At 38.0% G+C, this 25,473-nt stretch overlaps 1 protein-coding gene across 4 annotated transcripts in view; it reads left to right on the top strand.

The window, feature by feature from the left end:
• The window catches only part of ZFYVE9 (zinc finger FYVE-type containing 9), a 182,476-nt gene that overhangs the window by 145,015 nt on the left and 11,988 nt on the right, over positions 1 to 25,473 (top strand). For all 4 annotated transcript variants that reach the window (XM_027537254.1, XM_027537257.1, XM_027537256.1 and 1 more), the window contains 2 exons: positions 4,431 to 4,535; positions 23,617 to 23,767. In XM_027537254.1, coding sequence (XP_027393055.1) covers positions 4,431 to 4,535; positions 23,617 to 23,767 — 256 coding nt within the window. The remainder of the gene's footprint in view (positions 1 to 4,430; positions 4,536 to 23,616; positions 23,768 to 25,473) is intronic.

Genomic DNA, 25,473 nt, shown 5'->3' with positions numbered 1-25,473 from the left:
GGTCAGTCGTGTTCGACTCTTTGCAACTCCATGGACTATACAGTCCATGGAATTTTCTAGGCCAGAATACTGGAGTGGGTAGCCTTTCCCTCCTCCAGGGAATCTTCCCAACCCAGGGATTGAACCCAGGTCTCCTGCATTGCAGGCGGATTTTTTACCAGCTGAGCCACAAGAGAAGCACAGGAATACTGGAGTGGGTAGCCTATCCCTTCTCCAGGGTTCTTCCCAACCCAGAGATCGAACCGGGGTCTCCTGCATTTCAGGTGGATTCTTTACCAACTGAGCTATCAGGATTTAACATTATAAGGAACTGTAAAATTGTTTTCCAAAATGCCTGCAATGTTTTGCATTCATCAGGTATAAGTGTCTTTTTTTTTTTGGTCAACACTTGTTCCTCCTTTAGTTTTTAATTTTTGCCTTTCTAATAGAAGTCTAATTGTTTTAATTTTGTGATTTTAATTTTTATGTTTCCAATGATGAGTGATTTAGAGCATCTTTTTATTTGCTTATTTTATCTTCTTTATGTCTCTAGTGAATGTTCAAATTTTTGCCTATTTAAAAGATATGGTTTTTGTTTTCTTATTGTTGAATTTTGAGAGTATTTCATGCATTCTGAATGTAAGTCCTTTGGTAGATTTGTATCAATTTAAAATATTTTGTCTCAAGTCTGTAGATCATCTTTTCATTTTTAAAAATAATGTCATTAATAGAACCAAATTTTTTAATTTTGTTGAAGTCCAGTTTGTTAATTTTTTATGGGGCATTCTGTTTATATCATATCTAAGAACTTATTGACTAAAACTTAATCACAAACATTTCCCTGATGCTTTCTTCAAAAGTTGATGGTTTTATGTTTTACATATAGGTTTGTGATCCATTTTTAGTTAATTTTTGTTTGTGAGGCATTCCTTGAAGTTCTTTTTTTCCCCATTTGCATGTCCAGTAATTTCAGTATCACTTGTCATTTACTTGCCTTAGCACCTTTCAGTCAGTTCAGTCGCTCAGTCATGTCCAGTCGCTCAGTCATGTCCAACTCTGTGACCCCATGGACTGCAGCACACCAGGCTTAACTCCCGGAGCTTGCTCAAACTCATGTCCATAGAGTTGGTGATACCATCCAACCATCTAATCCTCTGTCGTCCCCTTCTTCTCCTGCCTTCAGTCTTTCCCAGCATCAGGGTCTTTCCCAATGAGTCAGTTCTTCACATCAGATGGCCAGAGTATTAGAGTTTCAGCTTTGGCATCAGTCCTTCCAATGAATATTCAGGACTGATTTCCTTTAGGATTGACTGATTGAATCTCCTTGTAGTCCAAGGGACTCTCAAGAGTCTTGGGACTCTCAAGAGTCTTCTCCAACACCACAGTTCAAAGGCATCAGTGCTTCAGTGTTGAGCTTTCTTTATGGTCCAGCTCTCACATCCGTAATGACTACTGGAAAAAAACCATAATTTGACTAGATGGACATTTGTCAGCAAAGTAATGTCTCTGCTTTTTAGTATGCTGTCTAGGTTGGTCATAGGTTTTCTTCCAAGGAGCGAGTATCTTTTAATTTCATGGCTGGAGTCACCATCTGAGTGATTTTGGAGCACCAAAAAATAGTCTGTCACTGTTTCCATTGTTTCCCCATCTACTTACCATGAAGTGATGGGACCAGATGACATGATCTTAGTTTTCTGAATGTTGAGTTTTAAGCCAGCTTTTTCACTCTCATCTTTCATTTTCATCAAGAGGCTCTTTAGTTCTTTGCTTTCTGCCATGAAGGTGGTGTCACCTGCATTTCTGAGGTTATTGATATTTCTTCCTGCAGTCTTGATTCCTGCTTTTGCTTCATCCAGCCTGGCATTTCACCTGATGTACTCTACATATAAGTTAAATAAGCAAGGTGACAATACACAGCCTTGATGTACTCCTTTCCTGATTTGGAATCAGTCTGTTGTTCCACATTCAGTTCTAACTGTTGCTTCTTGACCTGCATACAGATTTCTCAGGAGGCAGGTCAGGTGGTCTGTATTCCCTTCTCTTTCAGAATTTTCCACAGTTTGTTGTGATCCACACAGTCACACAGTCCACACAGTCAATACTTTGGCATAATCAATAAAGCAGAAGTAGATGTTTTTCTGGAACTCTCTTGCTTTTTCGATGATCCAGCGGATGTTGGCAATTTGATCTCATGAAGGCAGAGGAACTGCCTTTTCTAAATCCAGCCTGAATATCTGGAAGTTCACGGTTCATGTACTGTTGAAGCCTGGCTTGGAGAATTTTGAGCATTACTTTGCTAGCGTGTGAGATGAGTGCAATTGTTCGGTGAGCATTCTTTGGCATTGCCTTTCTTTGGGATTGGAATGAAAACTGACCTTTCCAGTCCTGTGACCACTGCTGAGTTTTCCAAATTTGCTGGCATATTGAGTGCAACACTTTCACAGCATCATCTTTTAGAGTTTGAAATAGCTCAACTGGAATTCCATCACCTCCACTAGCTTTGTTCATAGTGATGCTTCCTTCCTAAGGTCCACTTGACTTCACACTCCAGGATGTCTGGCTCTAGGTGTGATCACACACCATCATGGTTGTCTGGGTCATGAAGATCTTTTTTGTATAGTTCTTCTATGTATTCTTGTCACCTCTTCTTAATATATTCTGCTTCCATTTGGTCCATACTGTTTCTGCCCTTTATTGTGCCCATCTGTGCATGAAAAGTTCCCTTGGTATCTCTAATTTTCTTGAAGAGATCTCTAGTCTTTCCCATTCTATTATTTTCCTCTTTTTTTTTTTTGCTTTGGTCACTGAGGAAGGCTTTCTTATCTCTCCTTGCTGTTCTTTGGAACTCTGCTTTCAGATGGTTATATTTTTCCTTTTCTCTTTTCCCTTTAGCTTCTCTTCTTTTCTCAGCTATTTGTAAGGGCTCCTCAAACAACCCTTTTGCCTTTTTGCATTTTTCTTGGGGATGGTCTTGGTCACTGCCTCCTGTACAATGTCATGAACCTCCATCCATAGTTCTTCAGGCACTCTGTCTATCAAATCTAATCCCTTGAATCTATTTGTCACTTCCATTCCATAATCGTAAGGGATTTGCTTTAGGTCATAGCTGAAAAGTCAATTGATTTTACCAGTGCAGATCTGACTCTTTCTTCGTTCTTAACTTCCATCCAAGTTAAATATGAGTGAAGACAGAAAGAGCAGCATACCCATGGGTCTCATTTTAGATTCATGACCAGTACCATTAAGGAAGCTCTTGAACCTACCCAGCAATCCTTCCTGGTCCCTAATACATTCCTAACTCCCCATATGACTTTTTGCATGTGATTTCTTCTCAAATTTCCTGTGCTGCCTCTCCTTTCCTCAGTTTCAGCTGATGACATAACCCCATTTTCCCTGAATGAATAGAAGCAATAAGAAGATAGTTTTCACACAGTTCCATCCAACAACTTACTAGCATCTACGCATTTTCTACTCTTAGTTTCCAGGACACCATTCTTTCTCAGTTCTTTTCCTGCAGTCTTCTGACCTGCCACCTTCCCCTTCCCATCATATTCTGTATCTCAGTTGGTGGCAGTTCCTATCTTCTACTTGCCCAAGCCATACAGTTCAGAATCATCAACTCTTTTTTTTTTTTTTTTTCACATTCCACATCCAACTTAAGGGCAAATATTGTCTGTTTTCCCTTTAAATATATCTAGAATCTGATAACTTCTGACTGCCTTTGGAACTGTTAAAATCTTGGTTCAAGTTATCACTGTCTCTTGCTCAGATTATTTTTATTGTGTTTATCTGATCTCCTTTCTTCTATTCTTGCTCCTTTTCCATCTGTTCTTTGCAGAGGAGAGAGTTAAAGAGATCCATTACAGTAGGTCGAAAGCCTTCTCAAAGTAAAGGTCAAGGTCCTTGTGACCTACAGGACCCTGTGAAATCTAGCTGTGTGCTGTCACTGTGACCTGAACTCCTGCCTTCTTGCTCACTTTGCTTCAGCCACACTGGATGTGGTATATGTGTGTGTTTTAGTGTATAAGTGTTCACTGAGTTCCCAGCACGTTCCAGGCATTTGGGATATAACAAGAACAAAACAAGTGATCATCTCTGCTGTCTTGGAGCTTACCTCATAGGGAAGAGACAGTTAACAAATAAATACAGAAAATGTCAGGTGCTGAGAAAGCAAGATAAACATTTAAATATTTGTTTAATATTGTATATAATGGTATATAAAACTTCTTAATCTGCTTCCTTGTGAGAGTTTACAGACTAACTGGAGAGCTAGAATACACACAGTGGGGCTTTCATCATGCATTTTCTTATTATTTAAATGAATGAATTCATTTATTTAATTCAAAAGTATTTAATTTTGGCATTCTTTTCCTTTGTGCTAATTTTATTGCTGTTAATCAGATCCTGCCGTTGATGAATTCTTTATTCTACTTCAATCTGCTTTTGCCCAGGACTTTAGAAATTACCAGTATACATTGCCAGTAGTTCAAGGTTTGGTGGTTGATATGGAAGTTCGGAAAACCAGCATCAAAATTCCCAGCAACAGATACAATGAGGTAAGATTTACTGTGATGTTTTTCATAATTGAGCATTATAAATGAAGATGAAAAATACATGATTGCATGTAAAATTTTAATTTAGTGACAGTGAAATCAGTTCATAATATTATATGAATTAGATCAGTGATAGAGAATTTCATAACAGAAAGGAAGATGTTAAATTTGTCTTACTTAGTTTTTGGTTGCGTCATTTCTTGTTTTTTGACCTTTTGGTGCTGACGATAAGTTGCAGATTTGCATTTTGATTGAGGTATAAAATTAACTTTATAATATTAGTGGTGGGATCTTTTGATTTTTCCCTCTTTTGGTAAGTATATATTATTAACTACCCTTAATGTTTAAGAATAGCTCACCTGTGTAAGTCCCAAAATGATTTTTAAGTAAAATTTTGAAAGCAAATGATTACATCTTGAATTAAGCTGTATTTTGTAACTAAGATGAAATTGTGCATACTGTACATATATTAACAGAATTATGTAAGCACTGTTCTTGCCTATTTGCCAAGTGAAGTACTAATTGAATTTTAAAATTTCTTAAAATCAATTCTGAAGTGTAGAATAGTAATCACTGTGATTTAAAAGAGGAATTTTAAAACTTAGTTTGATGTGTTAAAATTTGTTGTTTTATTAGGCAGGGTAGTAACTCCCCTATTACTTCTTGTACTATTTTGGGTATAAAATAATTTCTTCCTTCCTTCTCTTACTTTCCCTTCTTCCTTTCTTTTTTCCTTTCCCATTCTGCCATTTATTCACTTGGTCGTTTGTACATTCGGTAAACATTATTTTTGTACTTGATATACACTTAAAATCACAGAAATGTCTTACTGGACTTATAAGCTCAGGGCTCAGTATTATTATGTGGGAAAGACATATTTGAAGAAAACTTTTACCCCGTGCTTTCTGTCTGATGGCTTTTTTCAGGGCACTAGAAAATAGTAGTGAGAAAGAGTGCTTAATTTTTTCTGGGTACAATTAGCTGTTGAATAGTCCTACTTTGAAACTATACCAAACTGCTGCTGCTGCTGCTACGTCACTTTAGTCGTGTCCGACTCTGCAACCCCATAGGTGGCAGCCCACCAGGCTTCCTGTCCCTGGGATTCTCCAGGCAAGAACACTGGAGTGGATTGCCATTTCCTTCTCTAATGCATGAAAGTGAAAAGTGAAAGTGAAGTCGCTCAGTCACATCCGACTCTAGCGACCCCGTGAACTGCAGCCCACCGGGTTCCCCCATCCATGGGATTTTCCAGGCAAAAGTACTGGAGTGGGGTGCCACTGTCTTCTCTGATACCAAACTACGTAGAGTCAGATTTTTAAAGAGAACTATTTGTATGTAATTTGTACCCTAAATAGTTTTTTAAACTATGCTTTGAAAACTTGTTTTATTTCTCATCGAAGTGTTATTATCTATTTCATAGATATCTATTAAATATATTCTGTGATATGAAATACCAAGATGAATTAGACATTATGAATGCTTCTGGGAGTTTATCGTCCAGAAATGAGATGATAACACACGTTGCTATCCCTGATGTTTGCATGATGATGCTTTGCGTTTGGTAATTGGAACTGTTCATACAAGTATATCTGTGAAAGCCATGTTGTTGTTGTTTAGTTGCTCAGTCGTGTCCGACTCTTTGCAACCTCATGGACTGTAGCCTGCCGGGCTCCTCTGTCCATGGGATTTCCCAGGCAGGGATACTAAAGTGGGTTGCCATTTCCTTCTCCAGAGGATCTTCCTGACCCAGGGATTGAACCTGCATCTCCTGCATTGACAGGAGGATTCTTGACCTCTGAGCAAACCAAGAAGCCCGTAAAAGCTATGAGGCCCCCATAATTATTTCAGTACTTGACTAAGGACATTCATGACAACGTCCATTCATATTATCTGTCTTTATTTGAATCCCGCCTCCTAACTTTATGGTTGTGAAGTTTCAAAAATTTTTGTTCAAAAGCAATAACTGTATTTCTTGTAATTTATTATATTTAATTTTCAGTAAAGTTTACCAATTGTATATCACTTCTTTTCCTTACTTGATTTAGCAGACTCACTTCTCTTCTAATTCAATTTTTGTTTTAACTCAGTGAAATTTTATTTCTTATGATCTTGGACAGTTGTGTCTATTAGTTGGAAAAGTAATTTCATACACAATATTTCATTGTATGTTGTTGTTGTTTAGCCATAAGTTGTATCCGACTCTTTTGTGACCCCATGGACTGTGGCCCATCAGGCTCCTGTGTTCAGCTTTTTCACTCTCCTCCTTCACCCTCAAGAAGGCTCTTAGTTCCTTTTCACTTTCTGCCATTAAAGTAGTATCATCTGCATATGTACGGTTGTTGATATTTCTCCCAGCAGTCTTGATTCCAGCTGTGAGTCATCCATCCGGCATTTCCCATGGTGTACTCTGCATAGAAGTTAAATAAGCAGGGTGACAATATACAACCTTTCTCAATTTTGAAGCAGTCTGTTGTTCCGTGTCCAGTTCTAACTTTTGCTTCTTGACCTGCATACAGGTTTCTTGGGAGGCAGGTAAGGCAGTCTGGTATTCCCATCTCTTTTAAGAATTTTCCACATGTTGTTGTGATCCACACAGTCAAAGGCTTTCTTGTAGTCAATGAAGCAGAAGTAGATGTTTTTCTGGAATTCCCTTGCTTTCTCTATAATATAATGGATGTTGGCAATTTGATTTCTCGTTCCTCTGCCTTTTCTATATCTAGCTTGTATATCTGAAATTTCTTGGTTCACATACTGCTGAAGCCTAGCTTGAAGGATTTTGAGCATTATCTTGCTAGCATGTGAAGTGAGTACAATCATATGATAGTTTTTGAACATCCTTTGTCATTGCCCTTCTTTGGGATTGGAGTGAAAACTGACCTTTTCCAGTCTTGTGGCCACTGGTGAGTTTTCCAAATTTACTAACACACCGAGTATAGCACTTTCACAGCATCATCTTTTACTATTTGAAATAGCTCAGCTGAAATTCCATCACCTCCACTAGCTTTGTTCGTAATAATGTTTCCTAAGGCCCACTTGACTTTACACTCCAGGATGTATGGCTCTAGGTGAGTGACCACACCAGTATGATGATCTCATCATGAAGACCTTTTTTTATATAGTTCTTCTGTGTATTCTTGCCACCTTGTCTTCATCTCTTCTGCTTCTCTTAGGTCCTTAATGTTTCTGTCCTTTATTGTGCCCATCCTAGCATGAAATATTCCCTTGATATCTCCAGTTTTCTTAGGGAGATCTCTAGACTTTCCCATTCTAATGTTTTCCTCTGTTTTTTTGCATTGTTCACTTAAGAAGACCCCCCTTTTTTTTAATCCTAGCTATTCTCTGACATTCTGTATTCAGTTGGATATATCTTTCCCTTTCTACCTTGCCTTTTGCTTCTAATATGATAATTTGTAAAAGAGATTTTATAGGTTTTAAAGCAAAAACATGACTTAACCAAAGTAAAATTTTAGAAAACTGAGTTTTGGCAGCTTATATGTAAATTATGGAGAGAGGGGGACTGACAAAAACAAACACAACATAAAAGTTGAGAATTATGTTTTCTTAAGTGGCCTTATTGAGAATACAGCCCAGGAGACAGCCTCTCAGATACCTCTGAGGGACTGTTTCAAAGAGGTAAGGGAGGAGGAGCCAGGACATGTAGGAATTTTTGCTGGAAAAAAAACATGTAGTTGAACATCAAAAGATTACTGTAAAGTGTAAAAAAGTGTAAAAAATCCAGACATCTCAGGTTAATGATTTTAGTTCTTTCTAAGTATGGAAAATGCAAGAGTCAGAGTTCACTGAAATTATTCCTTAGATGTGCATCTGAGCCATCTAGGGCCAGCATCCTGTCTTTCTCCATCCTGATATCCCCTTATCATGGACTGTTGATGGCGGCTATAGTGGTGATGAATTGATGGCAGGCAGCATTCATTGTTTACCAGAATGACAGGCAGCATGCTTTTTTACTGAAATGTCAGACAACATTTTTTTCCATATAAGGAAAGACTTTAAGCTTAGAAAGCTAGAGGGTAGGATTTCTGAAGTGGTAATTTTAATAAATGAAGTAGTCACTGAATATAAATTTTCTAATCTCCTTCATCAAGGCTATTCAAGAACTCTGTTGGTCTAGGTAAAGTTACTCATGTTCTTATGAAACATTATTTTGATCATTGTGTTAAGTAATATCTATTGAGGGTATATTATGTATCAGGTATTATTCTAAACATATATGTATCTTCACGCTATCTCTATGAAATGAGTAGAGTAAGTCCCTTGTTACAGGTAAGGGAATTAAGGCACAGAGCTAGCAAGTGTTGGAAAGTGAAAGTGAAGTCGCTCAGTTGTGTCCGGCTCTTTGCGACACCATGGACTGTAGCCTACCAGGCTCCTCTGTCCATGGGATTTTCCAGGCAAGAGTACTGAAGTGGGTTGCCGTTTCCTTTCCAGGGATCTTCCCGACCCAGGGATCGAACTCAGGTCTCCCACATTGTAGGCAGACACTTTACCCTCTGAGCCACCAGGGAAGCAGCAAGTGTTGGAGCTAGAATCAAACCCATGCACTCTAATTTCAGTATCCCTGTTCTTAAACACTATCCTAAACTGATTTTCATAAACATCAGTTTAATTATTATGTCTGATCGTAGGGCTGGTTTTAGGGTCTTTACAGAGGTAAAGCCCTAATCCAGTATGACCTGTGTGTTTAGTCACTCAGTCATGTCCGACTCTTTGCGACCCCATGAACTGTAGCCTGCTTGGCTCCTCTGTCCATGGGGATTCTCCAGGCAAGAATACTGGAGTGGGTTGCCATGTCCTCCTCTAGGGGATCTTCCCAACCCAGACATCGAACCCAGGTCTCCCGCACTGCAGGTGGATTCTTTACCGTCTAAGAAGGGGAAATTTGGACCTAGACATGTATAAAGAGAAGATGACAGGAAGAGGCATAAGGAGAAGATGACTATCTACAAGTCAGGAGAGAGTTCTGAAACAAATCTTTCCTTTTGCAACCCTCAAATGGAACCAATGCTACTGACATCTTGATTTGGGATTTCTAGCCTCCAGCATTGTGAGACAATAAATTTCTATTGTTTAAGCCACCACTTAAAGCCATCACCACTTGTTTAAGCTGCTATTTTTTTATTGCAGCACTTGCACACACTAACATACCAGTCTACCTTAAATAGCTAAACATCATGACAAAATATGTGAGGGGAAAAAAGCAAAAACCTAAGAACAATGGGATAGAGAAGATGAGCCCCATGGTTACCCTACCTTACTGTCTGGAGTTAGTTTCCAGGCCATAGTGCAGTTAGAGGGAACTTAACCCGATCCTAGAGGTCTAGAGGCTCCCTGAGTTGAAGAGAATGTAGGGAGGCCATGATGGCTAGAATTTACAAGACAGATTATGGAAATAAAAGAACTCTGGACATCTGTAAGAGGTTCCTATTGGGTCTTCAGCTGACTACTAATCAATGCATGTATGTGAGAAAAACACTGAAGAGGAGCAGCTAGAACACTTCTTAAAGGTCCAGGAATAATTTATATTCTTACCATCTAGAGTAAGAAAGGGACAAATAATTTCTAGTGATCAAAGTTGTCCATAAATTTAGTCTGCTCTGATCCTACCTAACAAGCTTAAAATAAAACTTCAACAAGAGGAGGGCCTGTACATTTTAAGGCTAGACATGGAAAATATAAAAAACCCAAATCAAACTTTAAGAAACAAAAATGACAATGAGATGAAAAATACACTGGGTGAGATTAATGGCAGATCAGACACTGCTGGAAAAAATTAATAAAAACAGAACCATCCAAGATGAAACATAAAAGGCTGGAAACTGAAATGAATGGAGTATCATTGAGATGTGAGAAATGTTGGATGGCTTAACTCTGTAATTGAAGTCCCCCAAAGAGTGGAGAAGTGGGTTGACAGAAAAGATATTTGAAGAATCAGTGATGAAAAATTTTGTAAATCACCAACTCGATGGACATGAGTTTGGGTAGACTCCGGGAGTTGGTGATGGACAGGGAGGCCTGGCGTGCTGTGATTCATGGGGTCGCAGAGTCAGACATGACTGAGGCGACTGAACTGAACTGAGAATCATATAGATTCAAGAAGTTCAATGAACTCCAGCTGCAGGATGAAAAGTATTACATTAAGGAACATTATAATCATCATCATCAAATTGCTTAACACCAGAGGTAAAGAGAAGAATCTTAAAGGCAACTAGAGAAAAAAAATCCACTTTATATACTGAGCAGTGGGTATAAGAATGACTGTAGACTTCTCATTCAAACAGTTGAGTTCCCAAGACAGTACACAAAATCCTTAAGGTACTTAAAAAAAAAGATAACCTATCAACCTATAGATTAAAACACCTAAAATAAAATACCCAGGAATAAATTTAACCAAGGATATAAAGATCAGTACTCTTAAAATCATAAAACATTGATGATGAAAATTGAAGATGACACCAAGGAATAGAAAGATATTCCAGATTTATGGATTAGCAGAATTAATACTGTTAAAATCCATACTACCAAAAGCTATCTATAGATCTAATGCAATTCTTATCAAAATACTCATGACATTTTTCACAGAACTAGAAGAAATAATCCTAAATGTTATATGGAATCACAAAAGACCTTGAGATGTCATCCAATCTTGAGGGAAAAAAAAAGGACAAAGCTAGAGGTATAATACTTTTTGACTTCAGAGTATAGTACAAAGCTGCAGTCATCAAAATAGAATGGTACTGGCACAGAAAGAGATAAAAATCAATGGAATCACATAGGGAGCTCAGAAATAAACCCACATACTTAAGTTCAATTAACCTACAATGAAGGAGGCATGATATTCACCAGAGAAAAGAGAGTTTCTTCAATAAATAGTGCTCGGAAAACTGGACAGCTACTTGTAAAAGAGTGAAATTAGAACATTGTCTCACACCATATATAAAAATAAACTCAAAATGGATTAAAGACCTATATGTAAGACCTGAGACCATAAAACTGGACGAAAACATAGGCTGAACACTAATTTACAGAAAGTGTAGCAATATTTTCTTAGATCTATCTCCTAAGGCAAAAGAAGTAAAACTAAAAATAAATAAATGGGACCTAGTTAAATGTAAGAGGTTTTTTAATAGCAGAGAAAACTATCACCAAAATGAAAAAACAACCCCCTGAATAGGAAAAAATATTTGTTAATGATATTACTGATAAGGGGTTAGTATCCAAAATAGATACATGGCTCACAGAACTCAATATTAGGAAAAAAACTTGGGAGACTTCCCTGGTGGTCCAGTGTCTAAGACTCCATGCTCCCAATGCAGGAGATCTGGGTTCGATCCCTGGTCAGAGAATTAGGTCCCACATGCCACAACTGAAGGATCCCACATGCTACAACTAAGACCTGGTACAGCCAAATGAATAAAGTAATTAAAGAACAATAACAAGCAACTCGATTAAAAAATAGTCAGAAGAGAAAGCTCTGGAAGTCCAGTGGTTAGGACTCAGCACTCTCACTGCCTAGGCCTGGGTTTGATCCCTGGCCAGGAAACTAAGATCCTGCAAGCTGCATGATGTAGCAAAAAAAAAAAAAAGGAAGAAGATATGAATAGATGTTCCAGAGAAAGTATACAAATGGCCAATAGGCACATGAAAAGTTTCTCAACATTTCTAATCATCACAGAAATGCAAATCAAAACCTCAGTGAAGAACCACCTCACACTTGTCAGAATGACTATCATCATAATGTCTATAAATAACAAATGTGGCAAAGCTGTGGAGAAAGGAGGATCCTAATACAGAGGGGATTCCTGTTAGGGGGCATGTACATTGGCACAGCTACTATGGAAGATATTATGGCGGTTCCTCAAAAAACTAAATATAGAACTATCATATGATACAGCAGTTCCGCTCTTGAGTATATATTTGAAGAAAAAAACAGTAATTTGAAAATGTACATGGACCCAAATGTTGATAGAAGCATAATTTACAATAGCCAAGATATAGAAGCAGCCTAAGTGTCCATCAACAGATGAATAGTATATGTATATGTATGTATACACACGCATGCTTGCACGTGCAATGGAGTGTTACTCAACCATAAAAAAGAATGAGATTCTGCCATTTACAACAAAATGAATGGACCTAGAGGATGTGAAGCTTACTGAAATAAGTCAAAGACAAATACTGTAATGTTAGCACTTACTTGTGGAATCGAAAAGAATAAAACAAGTGAACATAATGAAATAGACTCACAGATGTAGAAAATAAATTAGTGGTTACCAGTGGGAAGAGGGGAATGAAGAGCAGCAAGATATACATAGGGGAATGAGGAGGTACAAACCACTGTCTGTAAAATGAGTAAGCCAGAAGGGTATGTTATACAGCCCAGGGAAGTGTAGTTGTTGTTTTATAAACTGTAAATGCAGTATAATCTATAAAAATATTGAATCACTGTGTTGTGCATCTGAAATTAGTATTGTAAATCACCCATGTTTCACTTAAAAATAGTGAAAACACAAAGTCCCATTATGAGATATGAGAGAAGGGGCTATCATTACAGGCTCTATAAATAGTAAAAAAACAATAGAGCATAGTATGAATGCATTTATACTAATACATGTCCAACTTGGACAAAATGGACAAATTCTTCGAATGTTGACTTTGATACCTCTGTCAAGAAAAAATAGGTTAACTTGAATAGCCCTGCATACATTGAAAGAATTGAATTTATTATTGTAAACCTTTTTGCAAAGAAAAGCCCAGGTCTAGATATGTTCACTCGTGATTGTTACAAAAGGAAGGACAAAATAACACCAGTTCTATACAAACTCTTAGAAAATAGATGAGGAGGCTTTAATTCCACTAGTATCAAAATCAGAAAAAATTTTTAAGAAATGAAAACCTATATCCTTCATAGTTGGTTGCATAAATACATAACAAGTTTTTAGTATATCTAATTTAATAATACAGAAAAAATAAGATACTTCATAACTAAATGGGATATATTCCAAGAATGCTAAATTGGTTTAACATTAAAAAATCAATCTGTAACTCAGCATTTTAATAGGATAGAAAGGAAGAGCATATTAAAAGACAAAAACTACAGAACTCTCATCTATATATATATACATATGTATATATATACATATATATATATACATATGTATATATATGTATATATATACATATGTATATATATATATCAGCAGTTTAAAATAGAAGTTTTACAATTGAATAAAGAGAATTTATGAAAGACCTAAAATTAATATATCCAATGGTGACTGATTGATTGGTTCTTTAAAATGAGGAACAAGGAGATGATGTCTATTCTTGTTTTTATTAAACATTTCAGTGGATCTTCTAGCCAATGTAATAAGGGGGGGGGAAAACAAAATTAGAGGAATACAGTTGGAAAAAAAATGTCTTTATTCATGGATAACATGATTATCTATGTAGGAAATCCTGGAGTAGTGTGTGCATGCTCAGTCATGTTCAACTCGTTGCAGACCCATGGACTGTAGCCCCCCAGGCTCCTCTGTTCATGGGGTTTCCCAGGCAAGGATACCAGAGTGGATTTCCATTTCCTACTACAAGGGATCTTCCTGACCAAGGATCGAACCCCAGTCTCTTGTGTCTTCTGCATTGGCAGGTGGATTCTTTACCACTTCTTCACCTAAGGAGTTTACAAAATAGTACTAGATCTAATCAATCAGTTTATCAGAGTTATAAGATCATTGTGTAAAAATCAATTGTATTTCTGTATACTAACAATCAGAAGTTGGAATTTAAAAACAATACAATAGCATCATAAATATGACGTATTTAGGGGTGAATTTAACAGATTATTAGCAGTCCCTCTATGCTGAAAATTACAGAACATAGTTAAGAGAAACTGAAGACCCAAATAAATACTATGAGGTATACTACGTTTTTGAATCAGAAGACGCAATATTGTTAAGATGGCATTTGTCCCCAGATTGATTCATAGCTTCAGTACAATCCCAGTCAACATACCAGCAAGCTATTTTAAAATACAAATCGAGACACTGATTTTAAAATGTATATGGAGATTTAAGAGACCCAGAATAGCTGAGACAACTTTGAAAAAGAACGTAATTCAAAGACTTACACTACCTGATGGTTAAGGCTTCTTTTAAAGATATGTTAATCAGGACAGTATTATTTTAGTGTAATATGTATGTCTAGATCGGTAGAACAGAGTTGAGTGATTTCAAGTGCTGTTTATAAGGGTATATACACATACCAAAATTTGTCAGATTACATACCTTAAATGTGTACATTTTGTCATTTATTTTAAATACAGCTAAAAAATATCACAAAATCTTTCAGGAAATGTAGTGGACATTCAAACTTTCATCACATCACTGGGGGAATAGAACCAAAGAGGTAGCCTCATGTCAGAGTTTCAAGCAAAAAGGAACAAAATTGTGTTGATTCTTTACTAAAAACCAGAGAGAAATAATGTTGGTTGTATAATACAAGAATCTATAAAACTGTATATCTATGCAGTCCCCAACTTGTATAATTTAGGCTGAATGGCCTCTTGAGATTCTTTTTCCCTGGACAGTTCTAAAATAGGAATTTCTGTTTATTTTAGTTCAGAGCTACATATATCCTTCAGAGAATTGTGAAGTTACAAAAGCATAATTTTAAAGGTTCATTGTAGCACAAGCAGGAACAGATGGTCCTAAAATCTGCTGGAGGAATGTTTTATTTTTTGGCCTTCAAGGAATACATTTCTTTTCTCTTAGGGAGGAGGAACTGATAATCTTCTTTTCAAAAGAATGAAGGGAGTTGGTGAAAGGTGCTCTGGAAAATGGGGCAGAGGAAAGAGGTGTTGTTCCATTGACTGTTAGCATAGCTGTTCCTCGTGTTATACATGGAAGACAGTGTTTAACCGCAGGTTGAATGAAAATATAAAGATCCCTCAGGAGCCCTGGCTGTTACCTCTCCAGTGACTGCAGCAGGAGCTGAACACTGCATGTTCACAGTAAGATTGTCTTTACCCCTCCTCTCTCGTGTCCCTGCGTGTCCACTGATAGCGGTGAGTAGTGGCTTCAGAATGCTGCTGCTGCTGCTGCTAAGTCGCTTCAATCGTGTCCGACTCTGTGCAACCCCATAGACGGCAGCCCACCAGGCTGCCCCGTCCCTGGGATTCTTTAGGCAAGAACACTGGAGTGGGTTGCCATTTCCTTCTCCAATGCATGAAAGTGTAAAGTGAAAATGAAGTTGCTCAGTCGTGTCTGACTCTTCACGACCCCATGGACTACAGCCTACCAGGCTCCTCTGCTCATGGGATTTTCCAGGCAAGAGTACTGGCGTGGGGTGCCATTGCCTTCTGGCTAAACCCCTAGCTTTCCCTGTCTCCTAGCTCTCACAAGCTTGCTGCTACTTTTAGCGTTGAGGCCACCAGCTCTAATCTCATTGTGTTCAAGTACCATAAGAAACCCTGGTCTCCCTCCATATCCCTCATCTCCCCAAATTTAATTTCTATCTCTGTACATCCACCTTTCTGACCCCATTTTTCACTCACCTTGAAAAACTCAAAGGCTCAGTCCCTGTAAGTTTTATTTGTCTCTGTCCACTTCTTTGTTGATCTAGCCAGTCCCTTAAATACAGTTTCCTGATGTCTTCCAGATATCTTCCTTCAACCTGACTCTTCCTTGTTTTATAGGCTTGAGCGTCTTTTTAAAAAATTAATTAATTTTTTTATTTATTGATTTTGTTTGCCATGCCATATGGCTTGCAGGAGGATTTCAGTTCCCTGACCACAGATTGAACCCATGCCATGGCAGTGAAAGCCTGGAATCCTAACTACCAGGCCACCAGAGAAGCCCTCAACTTGAGTTTCTTGTTCCTTACTTGACATCTCCAGTTTTTTTAGGCATCTTAAGCTTAGCATGTTCAATTCTGAACTCCTGATCTTCCCTCAGAATTTCCTCTTGCAGTCTTCCCTAAATTAATGGCAGTGCCATCCTTCCATTTACTAGGCCCAAAACTTTGGAGTTGTCTTTAAGTCTTCTTTCATATCCTGAGTCGAACCTGTTGTTCTGTGTTCTGCTGGCTCTACCTATCTAGAACCCAGCCACCTCTCAACCCTTGGGCCAGTCTTGGTGTGAGGTAATCTTGGATTTGTGCGGTAGTCTCCTAACTGGTCTTTGTTGGCAGCCTTTCCCCCATCCATTTATTCTCAACACAGCAGCCCAAGTGATCCTGTTAAAACTAAGTAAAATCATGTCACTCTTCTGCTCAAAATTCTCCAAAGATCTTTCATCCCAATCAGAACGATACCTGAAGTCTTCTGTACCCTGTGTTCTCCTTAACCCACTCCCTGTTTTAACCTTTCTTCTTACACCTCTCCCTTTTCAGCCACACTGTCCTTAATTAATGTTCCTTGAAATTGTCTGGCTTGCTAACATGCTGCAACTACACAGTCATTGAACCAGCTGTTCTAAGTGCCTGTAGAGCTCTAGGCTCTTCCCTGGATAGTCCCATGGCTTTTCCCTCTCTTTTCAGTAAGAACTCTCCCAAGTATCCAGTATTAAGTGGCACTTGCCAGTACTCCTAGTCATCCTTCATGCCTTATTTTTCTGTATAGCACTTATCAGTGTCTAACATTTAATGTATTTTACTTTTTCCCCTCCCCCTCTGCACACAAGAATATGAGTTCTGTGGGGGAAGATTGTTCAGTACTGAATAAACCGAATACTAACACAAAGCCTGGTACACATTAGATGCTCATTGCTACACGAATGAGTGAAGGTTCATGGTTCATGATTTGTAGACCCATAGGCCTGGAAGGTGGATGCTAGCTTCTCCACACAAGGGAACTACAGCTAATTAGAAGGACAAATAGTTGTATCTTCCCTGCAGCCATGAAATTAAAAGATACCCTCTCCTTGGAGGAAAGTTATGACCAACCTAGATAGCATATTAATAAGCACAGATATTACTTTGTCAACTAAAGTCCATCTAGTCAAGGCTATGGTTTTTCCAGTAGTCATGTATGGATGTGAGAGTTGGACTATAAAGAAAGCTGAGTGCCAAAGAATTGATGCTTTTGAACTGTGGTGTTGGAGAAGACTCTTGAGAGCCCCTTGGACTGCAAGGAGATCCGACCAGTGAATCCTAAAGGAGATCAGTCCTGGGTGTTCATTGGAAGGACTGATGTTGAGGCTGTAACTCCAATATTTTTGCCACCTGATGTGAAGAGCTGACTCATTTGAAAAGACCCTGATGATGGGGAAGATTGAAGGCAGGAGGAGAAGGGGATGACAGAGGATGACATGGTTCGATGGCATCACCGACTCAATGGACATGAGTTTGGGTAAACTCCAGAAGTTGGTAATGGACAGGGAGGCCTTGCATGCTGTGGTTCATGGGGTCGAAAAGAGTCAGACACAACTGAGCGACTGAACAGAACTGAGTGACTAAAGATGTTAAGCATCTTTTCAAGTGCTTGTTGGCCATTTGTGAATCTTCTCTAGAGAAATGTCCAGAGCTGGATGTGGATGATGCCATATAAGAAATACAAAAAATGTGGTGTGGCAGTTCAAAAAAGGGAGTGGTCACATTAGTTCTGATGGGAAATTAAAGAAGGCTACTGGTAGGAACTGGTGTTTTTACTAAGTCTTGACTTAGGATCAGCTTTTTTCAGCTGCTTGGATATGGGAGAAGAAAAAGGAGGGTGGTGGTGGTGGTATAGTTGCTAAGTCATATCTGACTCTTGTAACTCCATGGACTGTAGCTTGCCAGGCTCCTCTGTCCATGGGATTCTCCAGGCAAGAATACTAGAGTGGGTTGCCATTTACTTCTCCAGGGGATCTTCCTGACCCAAGAATTGAACCCAGGTCTCCTGCATTGCAGGTGGATTCTTAACCAACTGAGCTACAAAGGAAGCCCAGAGGGAAGGTAAATAACAGCATATGCTACAGCTCAGAGATGGGAACTGGTAACAGATCAGGAGGTAGTCCTGCTTGCAAGGATACAGTAGGAAGCAAGGTAAAGCAAGAAAGCTGGTTTGGAGTTAGAGCATAGGACACTTATGATCTGAGTGGAGGACAAGGTGGGGAAAATGTGATCAGAGCTGTGCCTTTGGTAAATATGGAAACATTCAGTTGATCTAAGAAAGAAAAGAAAATTTTTATTTGAGGCAAATTGAGGATTATAGCCTGGAAAAGCATCTCAGAAAGCTCTGAGAACTGTTAACACCCCATTAGAAATCAATGCACAGTTATAAGTTTTTTGAGACAGAATGCTATACATTACATGACTTATAATTAACAGTTGACACAATCCAGATCTGCTAGAAATGACCCCCTTACAAGATCCAGAGGAAATGTTCTCTTTTAAGTGGTCTTGTTGGAGCTTGGAGAATGCTGCTTTCATGGTTGCCAATAGGGGAGGCCTGGTAGATGCATAGTGCAGCAGATACACAATGCACAGTAGAAGGGAGAGAGAAGGCCAACAGAGAAATTTTTTTATATTTAAAATTTTTCTTATCTTACCATTAAGTATGAATTTTATTTCACATGTAGAATGAATCAGTGCTGCTAGAGATTGACTGTAGGTAAAACAGTTATAAAGTTGTTAAATGTCCAGAAAAGAGGTAATTGGTCTTAAACAGTAGTAATGGATCAACAGATATTACAGAATTTGAATTGACAGAGCAGAGAAATGGCTCAACTAAAGTGGAAAACCAATTATTTATATCATTGTATGACAAGTGTAAGTTTGCCTTATGTTCAGTAAGATCCTTTGAATATTTGGGAAATTCTCTCTTTGGTATAAAATGAACATGGTTTTAAGAAACCAAACCAACCAACCCTGTTCATTCATTTCTAAAGAAATACGAAGTTTTAAGAAAATCTCATTAGCTTTGAAATTGATATCCAGGAAAATGATTTTGTAGAGGCTAGCTAATTTATTCAGAATATCCAAATTGAAAACTTTTTATATTTTTTGACAAGGCCATTCGGCTTGTGCAATCTCTGGTTCCCTGACCAGGGACTGAACCTGGACCCAGCAGTGAAAGCGCTGAGTCCTAACTACTGGATCACCAGGAAATTCTTGAAAATATGTTTAATCTGCTCAGTGTAAGCAGAATTAGAAATCACTTTAGCCTAATGATTTGGAAGAAATGGCAGATATAATATTTTTTAGAATTGCTGTATATGATTGTATCCATTTCTTTCATGCGACATAAATGTAAATTGTAATTGAGAGCCTAAATTAGTCTGTCTACTGACTTCTCCAAGAAGCAATCTTCTGACTTACTTTATTTGCAAAAACTTATTTTAAAGTATTTGTTGGAAAACCCTGATAGAACTGGTTTGTTTTATTGGGTTGATAAAAGTTAGTGTGAGATGAATTTTTAATTATTGTTTGGATGCCTCTGGCATTACAGCTATTTATTAAAATATTAACTTTGCAAGAGTTATAAACATAACAAAGTCAAACCAGAGGATGATGGTATCTTGGCATTGTATTGGTACAGTACCTAGAAATAAATTTACCAAGGATATAAAAGACTTGAAACCTTAAAACTATAAAATTTATTGAAAGAACTTGAAGACCTAAAAAATTTTGTTCTTTTACACAATTTTGGCTTCAGAGTCCCTTGCAATTTCAAATGAACTTGATTGAGTATTGGCTTTCCAGTTCTATAAAAGGCCATTGGAATTTAAAGAAAAAATTTATTATTCTTTATTTTGGTTGCGCTGGGTCTTCGCTGCTCTGTGCAGGGCTTTCTCTGGTTGTTGTGAGCAGGGGCTACTCTTCATTGTGGTGCACAGGCTTCTCGTTGCAGTGGCTTCTCTTATTGTGGAGCACAGGCTCTAGGTTCACAGGCTTCAGCAGTCGCAGCATGAGGGCTCATTAGTTGTGGCTCATGGGCTTATAAGCTCAGGCTCTGCAGGCTCCATAGTTATGGCTTAGGGGCTTACTTGCTTTGTGCTGTGTATGTGGAATCCTCCCAGACCAGGGACTGAACTGCCCCTGCACTGGCAGGTGGATTCTCATCCACTGGACCACCAGGGAAGTCCCCATTGGAATTCTGATAAGGCTTGTGCTGGATCTGTAGATCACTTTGAGTAGTAGTGATATGCTAACAGCTTTCAATCTTCCAATACATGAACATGAGATGTGGTCTCATGTTCAAAGAACAAAATTGGAGACTTCAAAACTTGTCAGTTTCAAAACTTACTTCAAGGCTATAGTAATCAACAGTGTGGTATTGGCATGAAATAAAATTCATACATTTAACGGCCAGTTGATTTTGACAAGGGTGCCAAGACTATTTAATGGTGAAAGAATAGTCTTCAACAGATGGTACTGGGACAACTGGATATCCACATGTAAAAAGAATTAAGTTGTCCCTTTACTTCAAATCATAAAGTTTAACTCAAAATAGATCAATGACCTGAATATAAGAGCTAAATTCATACAGCTCTTAGAGAAAAACATGAGGGTAAGTTTTCATCACCTTTGATTTAGCAGTGGGTTTTTAGATATGCATAAAAAAACAAAAGAAAAAATACATAAATTGGAATTAAGAAAAAGTAAAACCTTTTGTGCATCCAAGGATATTAACAGGAAAGTGGAAAGACAACCAGTACAATGGGAGAAAATACTTACAGTCCATTTATCTGATATAAGGATCTGTTCTCTAGGTCTAGAATAAAGAAATCTTACAATTCAACAACAAAAGACAAACAGTCCAATTTAAAAATGAGCAAAAGATATGAAGAGAAATTTCTCCAGAGAAGATACACAAATGGCCGACAAGCATTTGAAAAGATGCTTAACATCTTTAGTCACTCAGTTCAGTTGCTCAGTCGTGTCCGACTCTTTGTGACCCCATGAACCACAGCACGCCAGGACTCCCTGTCCATCACCAACTCCTGGAGTTTTACCCAAACTCATGTCCATTGAGTCGGTGATGCCATCCAACCGACTCATCTCATCCTCTGTCATCCCCTTCCCCTCCTGCCCTCAATCTTTCCCAGCTTCAAGATCTTTTCAAATGAGTCAGTTCTTCACATCAGGTGGCCAAACTATTGGAGTTTCAGCTTCAACATCAGTCCTTCCAATGAGCACCCAGAACTGATCTCCTTTAGAATGGACTGGTTGGATCTCCTTGCAGTCCAAGGGACTCTCAAGAGTCTTCTCCAACACCACAGTTCCAAAGCATCAGTTCTTCAGCGCTCAGCTTTCTTTATAGTCAAAGCCTTGACTAGATGGACCTTAGTTGACAAAGAATGTCTCTGCTTTTTTTTTTGTCTCTACTTTTTAATATGCTGTCTAGGTTGGTCATAACTTTCCTTCCAAGGAGTAAGCGTCTTTTAATTTCATGGCTGCAGTCACCATCTGCAGTGATTTTGGAGCCCCCAAAAGTAAAGTCAGTCACTGTTTCCACTGTTTCCCCATCTATTTGCCATGAAGTGATGGGACTGGATACCATGATCTTCGTTTTCTGAATGTTGAGCTTTAAGCCAACTTTTTCACTCTCCTCTTTCACTTTCATCAAGAGGCTCTTTAGGTCTTCTTACCTTTCTGCCATGAGGGTGGTATCATATCTGAGGTTATTGATATTTCTCCCAGCAATCTTGATTCCAGCTTGTGCTTCATCCAGCCCAGTGTTTCTCATGATGTACTCGGCGTATAAGTTAAATAAGCAGGGTGACAATATACAGCCTTAACGTACTCCTTTTCCTATTTGGAACCAGTCTGTTCCATGTCCAGTTCTAACTGTTGCTTCCTGATCTACATACAGGTTTCTCAAGAAGCAGGTCAGGTCTGGTATTCCCATCTCTTTCAGAATTTTCCACAGTTTATTGTGATCCACACAGTCAAAGGCTTTGGCATAGTCAACAAAGCAGAAATAGATGTTTTTCTGGAACTCTCTTGCTTTTTTGATGATCCAGTGGATGTAAGCAATTTGATCTCTGATTCCTCTGCCTTTTCTAAAACCAGCTTGAACATCTGGAAGTTCACGGTTCACATATTGCTGAAGCCTGGCTTGGAGAATTTTGAGCATTACTTTACTAGCATGTGAGATGAGTGCAATTGTGTGGCAGTTTGAGCATTCTTTGGCATTGCCTTTCTTTGGGATTGGAATGAAAACTGACCTTTTCCAGTCCTGTGGCCACTACTGAGTTTTCCAAATTTGCTGGCATATTGAGTGCAGCACTTTCACAGCATCATCTTTTAGTATTTGAAATAGCTCAACTGGAATGCCATCACCTCTATTAGGTTTGTTCATAGTGATGCTTCCTAAGGCCCACTTGACTTCACATTCCAGGATGTCTGGCTGTAGGTGAGTGATCACACCATTGTGATCAGTTGGTCATGAAGATCTTTTTTATACAGTTCTGTGTATTTTTGCCACCTCTTCTTAATATCTTCTGCTTCTGTTAAGTCCATACCACTTCTGTCCTTTATTGACTACATACAAAATGGTGGCTGATGAGTTTTTCCATGTGAGGTTCAGAATTATCACCTTAAAATCTCTTGATAAGAATAAAGCAAAATATTAGTTATTACATTGAAGATATCAAACATAAGTTAGTAAAACTAAGAAATAATGGAGTTCGTATATTTATAGAGGAAAGCACTCCTTTGTATGGATGTGGAAAAAGAAGGCATATACACTTAAATATAGGATATTCTTTTGACTTAGAATTTCAGTGTATATATACTCTCAGAGAATGCATTGGATAGAAGAAACTACTGTAATTAGGTAAACTAATTTTAGTTACTTGAGTTCAGTGCAGCAGTAAAAAAGACAAAATAAATGCAAAATGTGTCATATGCTTGGGTTATAACACAAATCACCTGTAAATTATAGAGAAAATTTTTGTGTATGTTGAACTTTTACTAATGGTGACTGATTTTTGACTTTGTCTTCATTCTTTAGTAGCTCCTTTGTCGCTTTAATAAATAATATTCTCTTTTGTCTTTGAGAAGGTGAATGAGCTGTGCTGTGTCACACACACCAAAAAGTGCCCGTTCTTGGCAGAATGAGAAAGATAGCCCTCTTTTTTGATTGCAGATGATAAAAGCCATGAACAAGTCCAATGAGCACGTCCTGGCAGGAGGTGCCTGTTTCAATGAGAAGGCAGACTCCCATCTCGTGTGTGTACAGAATGATGATGGCAACTATCAGACCCAGGCTATCAGTATTCATAATCAGCCCAGAAAGGGTGAGTGTTTGAGCTGATTGAGGTCATGGAATGGAAGATTGTACTGTAACTGGAGAGTGGATATCTCAACCCCATAAACACTCACTGTCAGAATAGGTGAAAACAATTGATTATATTAACCTTTCAAAGCTTGTTGTGCAAGTGTATGTTGACTACTCAGACTTAGAGTTGCAAATGGAACTCTGTTATTGAGGGGAGCATCTTGAAAATACTGCCTCAGGACACTGACCAGGCCAGCATAGGTGTTTGAGGCATCGCCCCCATAGTGAGAATATGTTTAGGTAGATATAGTGCTTTTTGAATGACCATACCCAAAGAGTGTTAATTAACAGATAGACAGGATTCTAAAGGAAGCCTTCCAGGTTCAGTGGTACTCAGAATGTGGTCTCATCACTTAGGAGATTGTTAGACATGAAGATTGTGTCCCGGATCGGCTAAATCAGAGTTTGCATTTTAACACAATTGCAGTGTGATTCAAACACACGTTAGAATTTAAGAAGTGCTGCTCAACATTAGAATTTAAGGCACTGCTTAACATGCCATTTCCTAAAATGTCTTACCAGTGTCTATGGTTTTTAAAATATTCACATAAATAAATAAAATTTTTGCTTATTATTTTAGACTGAGAAACCTTGTATTAAAAAAGTTTAAGCAGATTTCTTTGCTGCAGGACTTTTCGGAGCCTTTAGCATTTTTTTTTTTTTTAAAGGAAGATAGTGCCTAGACCTTCTAAAATTTATTTGACCATAAATCTTTTTCCTCTCAGAATATCTCCTAAAACTAGCTTTCTTTAGTATGCTTCATTAAGCACTTCTCTAGTAGACATATATTTCTGTCTTCGAAGTATATTTTTAAAATCAGTTGTTTAGTAAAGGCATAAAAGGTACTGAGCACATGTATATTCAAATATAATATCTAAAACAGGTAGGTGACAAGTCTACTATGCTCCCTATTAGTCAAATCATATCTATAATATTTTAATAAGTTCTGGGTATCATTAATGTAGTTGGTGATATCCACTGATAAAACTAGAAGGTCTTCAAAGGATGATTCAAGGCCTGTGAGAAGTTTGAAAACTAGGTCACAGGAAGATCTCTTGAATAAAATATAAATGTTTAACCTAAAAAAGTATAGATTGAAAGAGGGTGAAAAATAGGTATCTCTATTTTTAAGATTCTCTATTATGTGGAAATAATATTCAACTTACTCTCTATAGCTATAAAAGACCAAAACCAGCACCAGTGGGTGAAGGCTACAAGGATCTAGATATGGGCTCTGTTTGAGAGCACACTCTGTAACACTGAGAGCTATCCAGAAATAGAAATGGTTGCCTTGTGCTATTGTGGGCTCCCTGTCAGTAGGAGTCTTTGACAAAGGCTGGATGACCTACCCATTAGAGATGCTCTAGGGCCAGTGGGTAGGAAGTTGGAATATCTTAGTCCAATGTAAGATGTGGAGAAATAAAACAGTGTAGTGCAGTTTTATAAAGCAAAATGTAATTAAATGCCCTTTCTTTTACGAAGAGGTATTCATATTTTAAATAGGTGTTTGTTTTTCTAAAAGCTCCACTTTGTAAATAAAATAGTTGGCAATCATATCTCCATATTCAAAATATATTTGCTCTTAAAAAAAAGCATTGAATCAGATCTGGGGTCAGCAAACTTCTTCTGTGAATGGCTATATGATAAATATTTTAGGCTTTGCAA

This window comes from Bos indicus x Bos taurus, chromosome 3 (assembly GCF_003369695.1).
Source record: "Bos indicus x Bos taurus breed Angus x Brahman F1 hybrid chromosome 3, Bos_hybrid_MaternalHap_v2.0, whole genome shotgun sequence".
NCBI lineage: Eukaryota > Metazoa > Chordata > Mammalia > Artiodactyla > Bovidae > Bos > Bos indicus x Bos taurus.
Note: the sequence above shows the minus strand (reverse complement) of the source record. Positions and strands in the feature narration are given on the sequence as shown.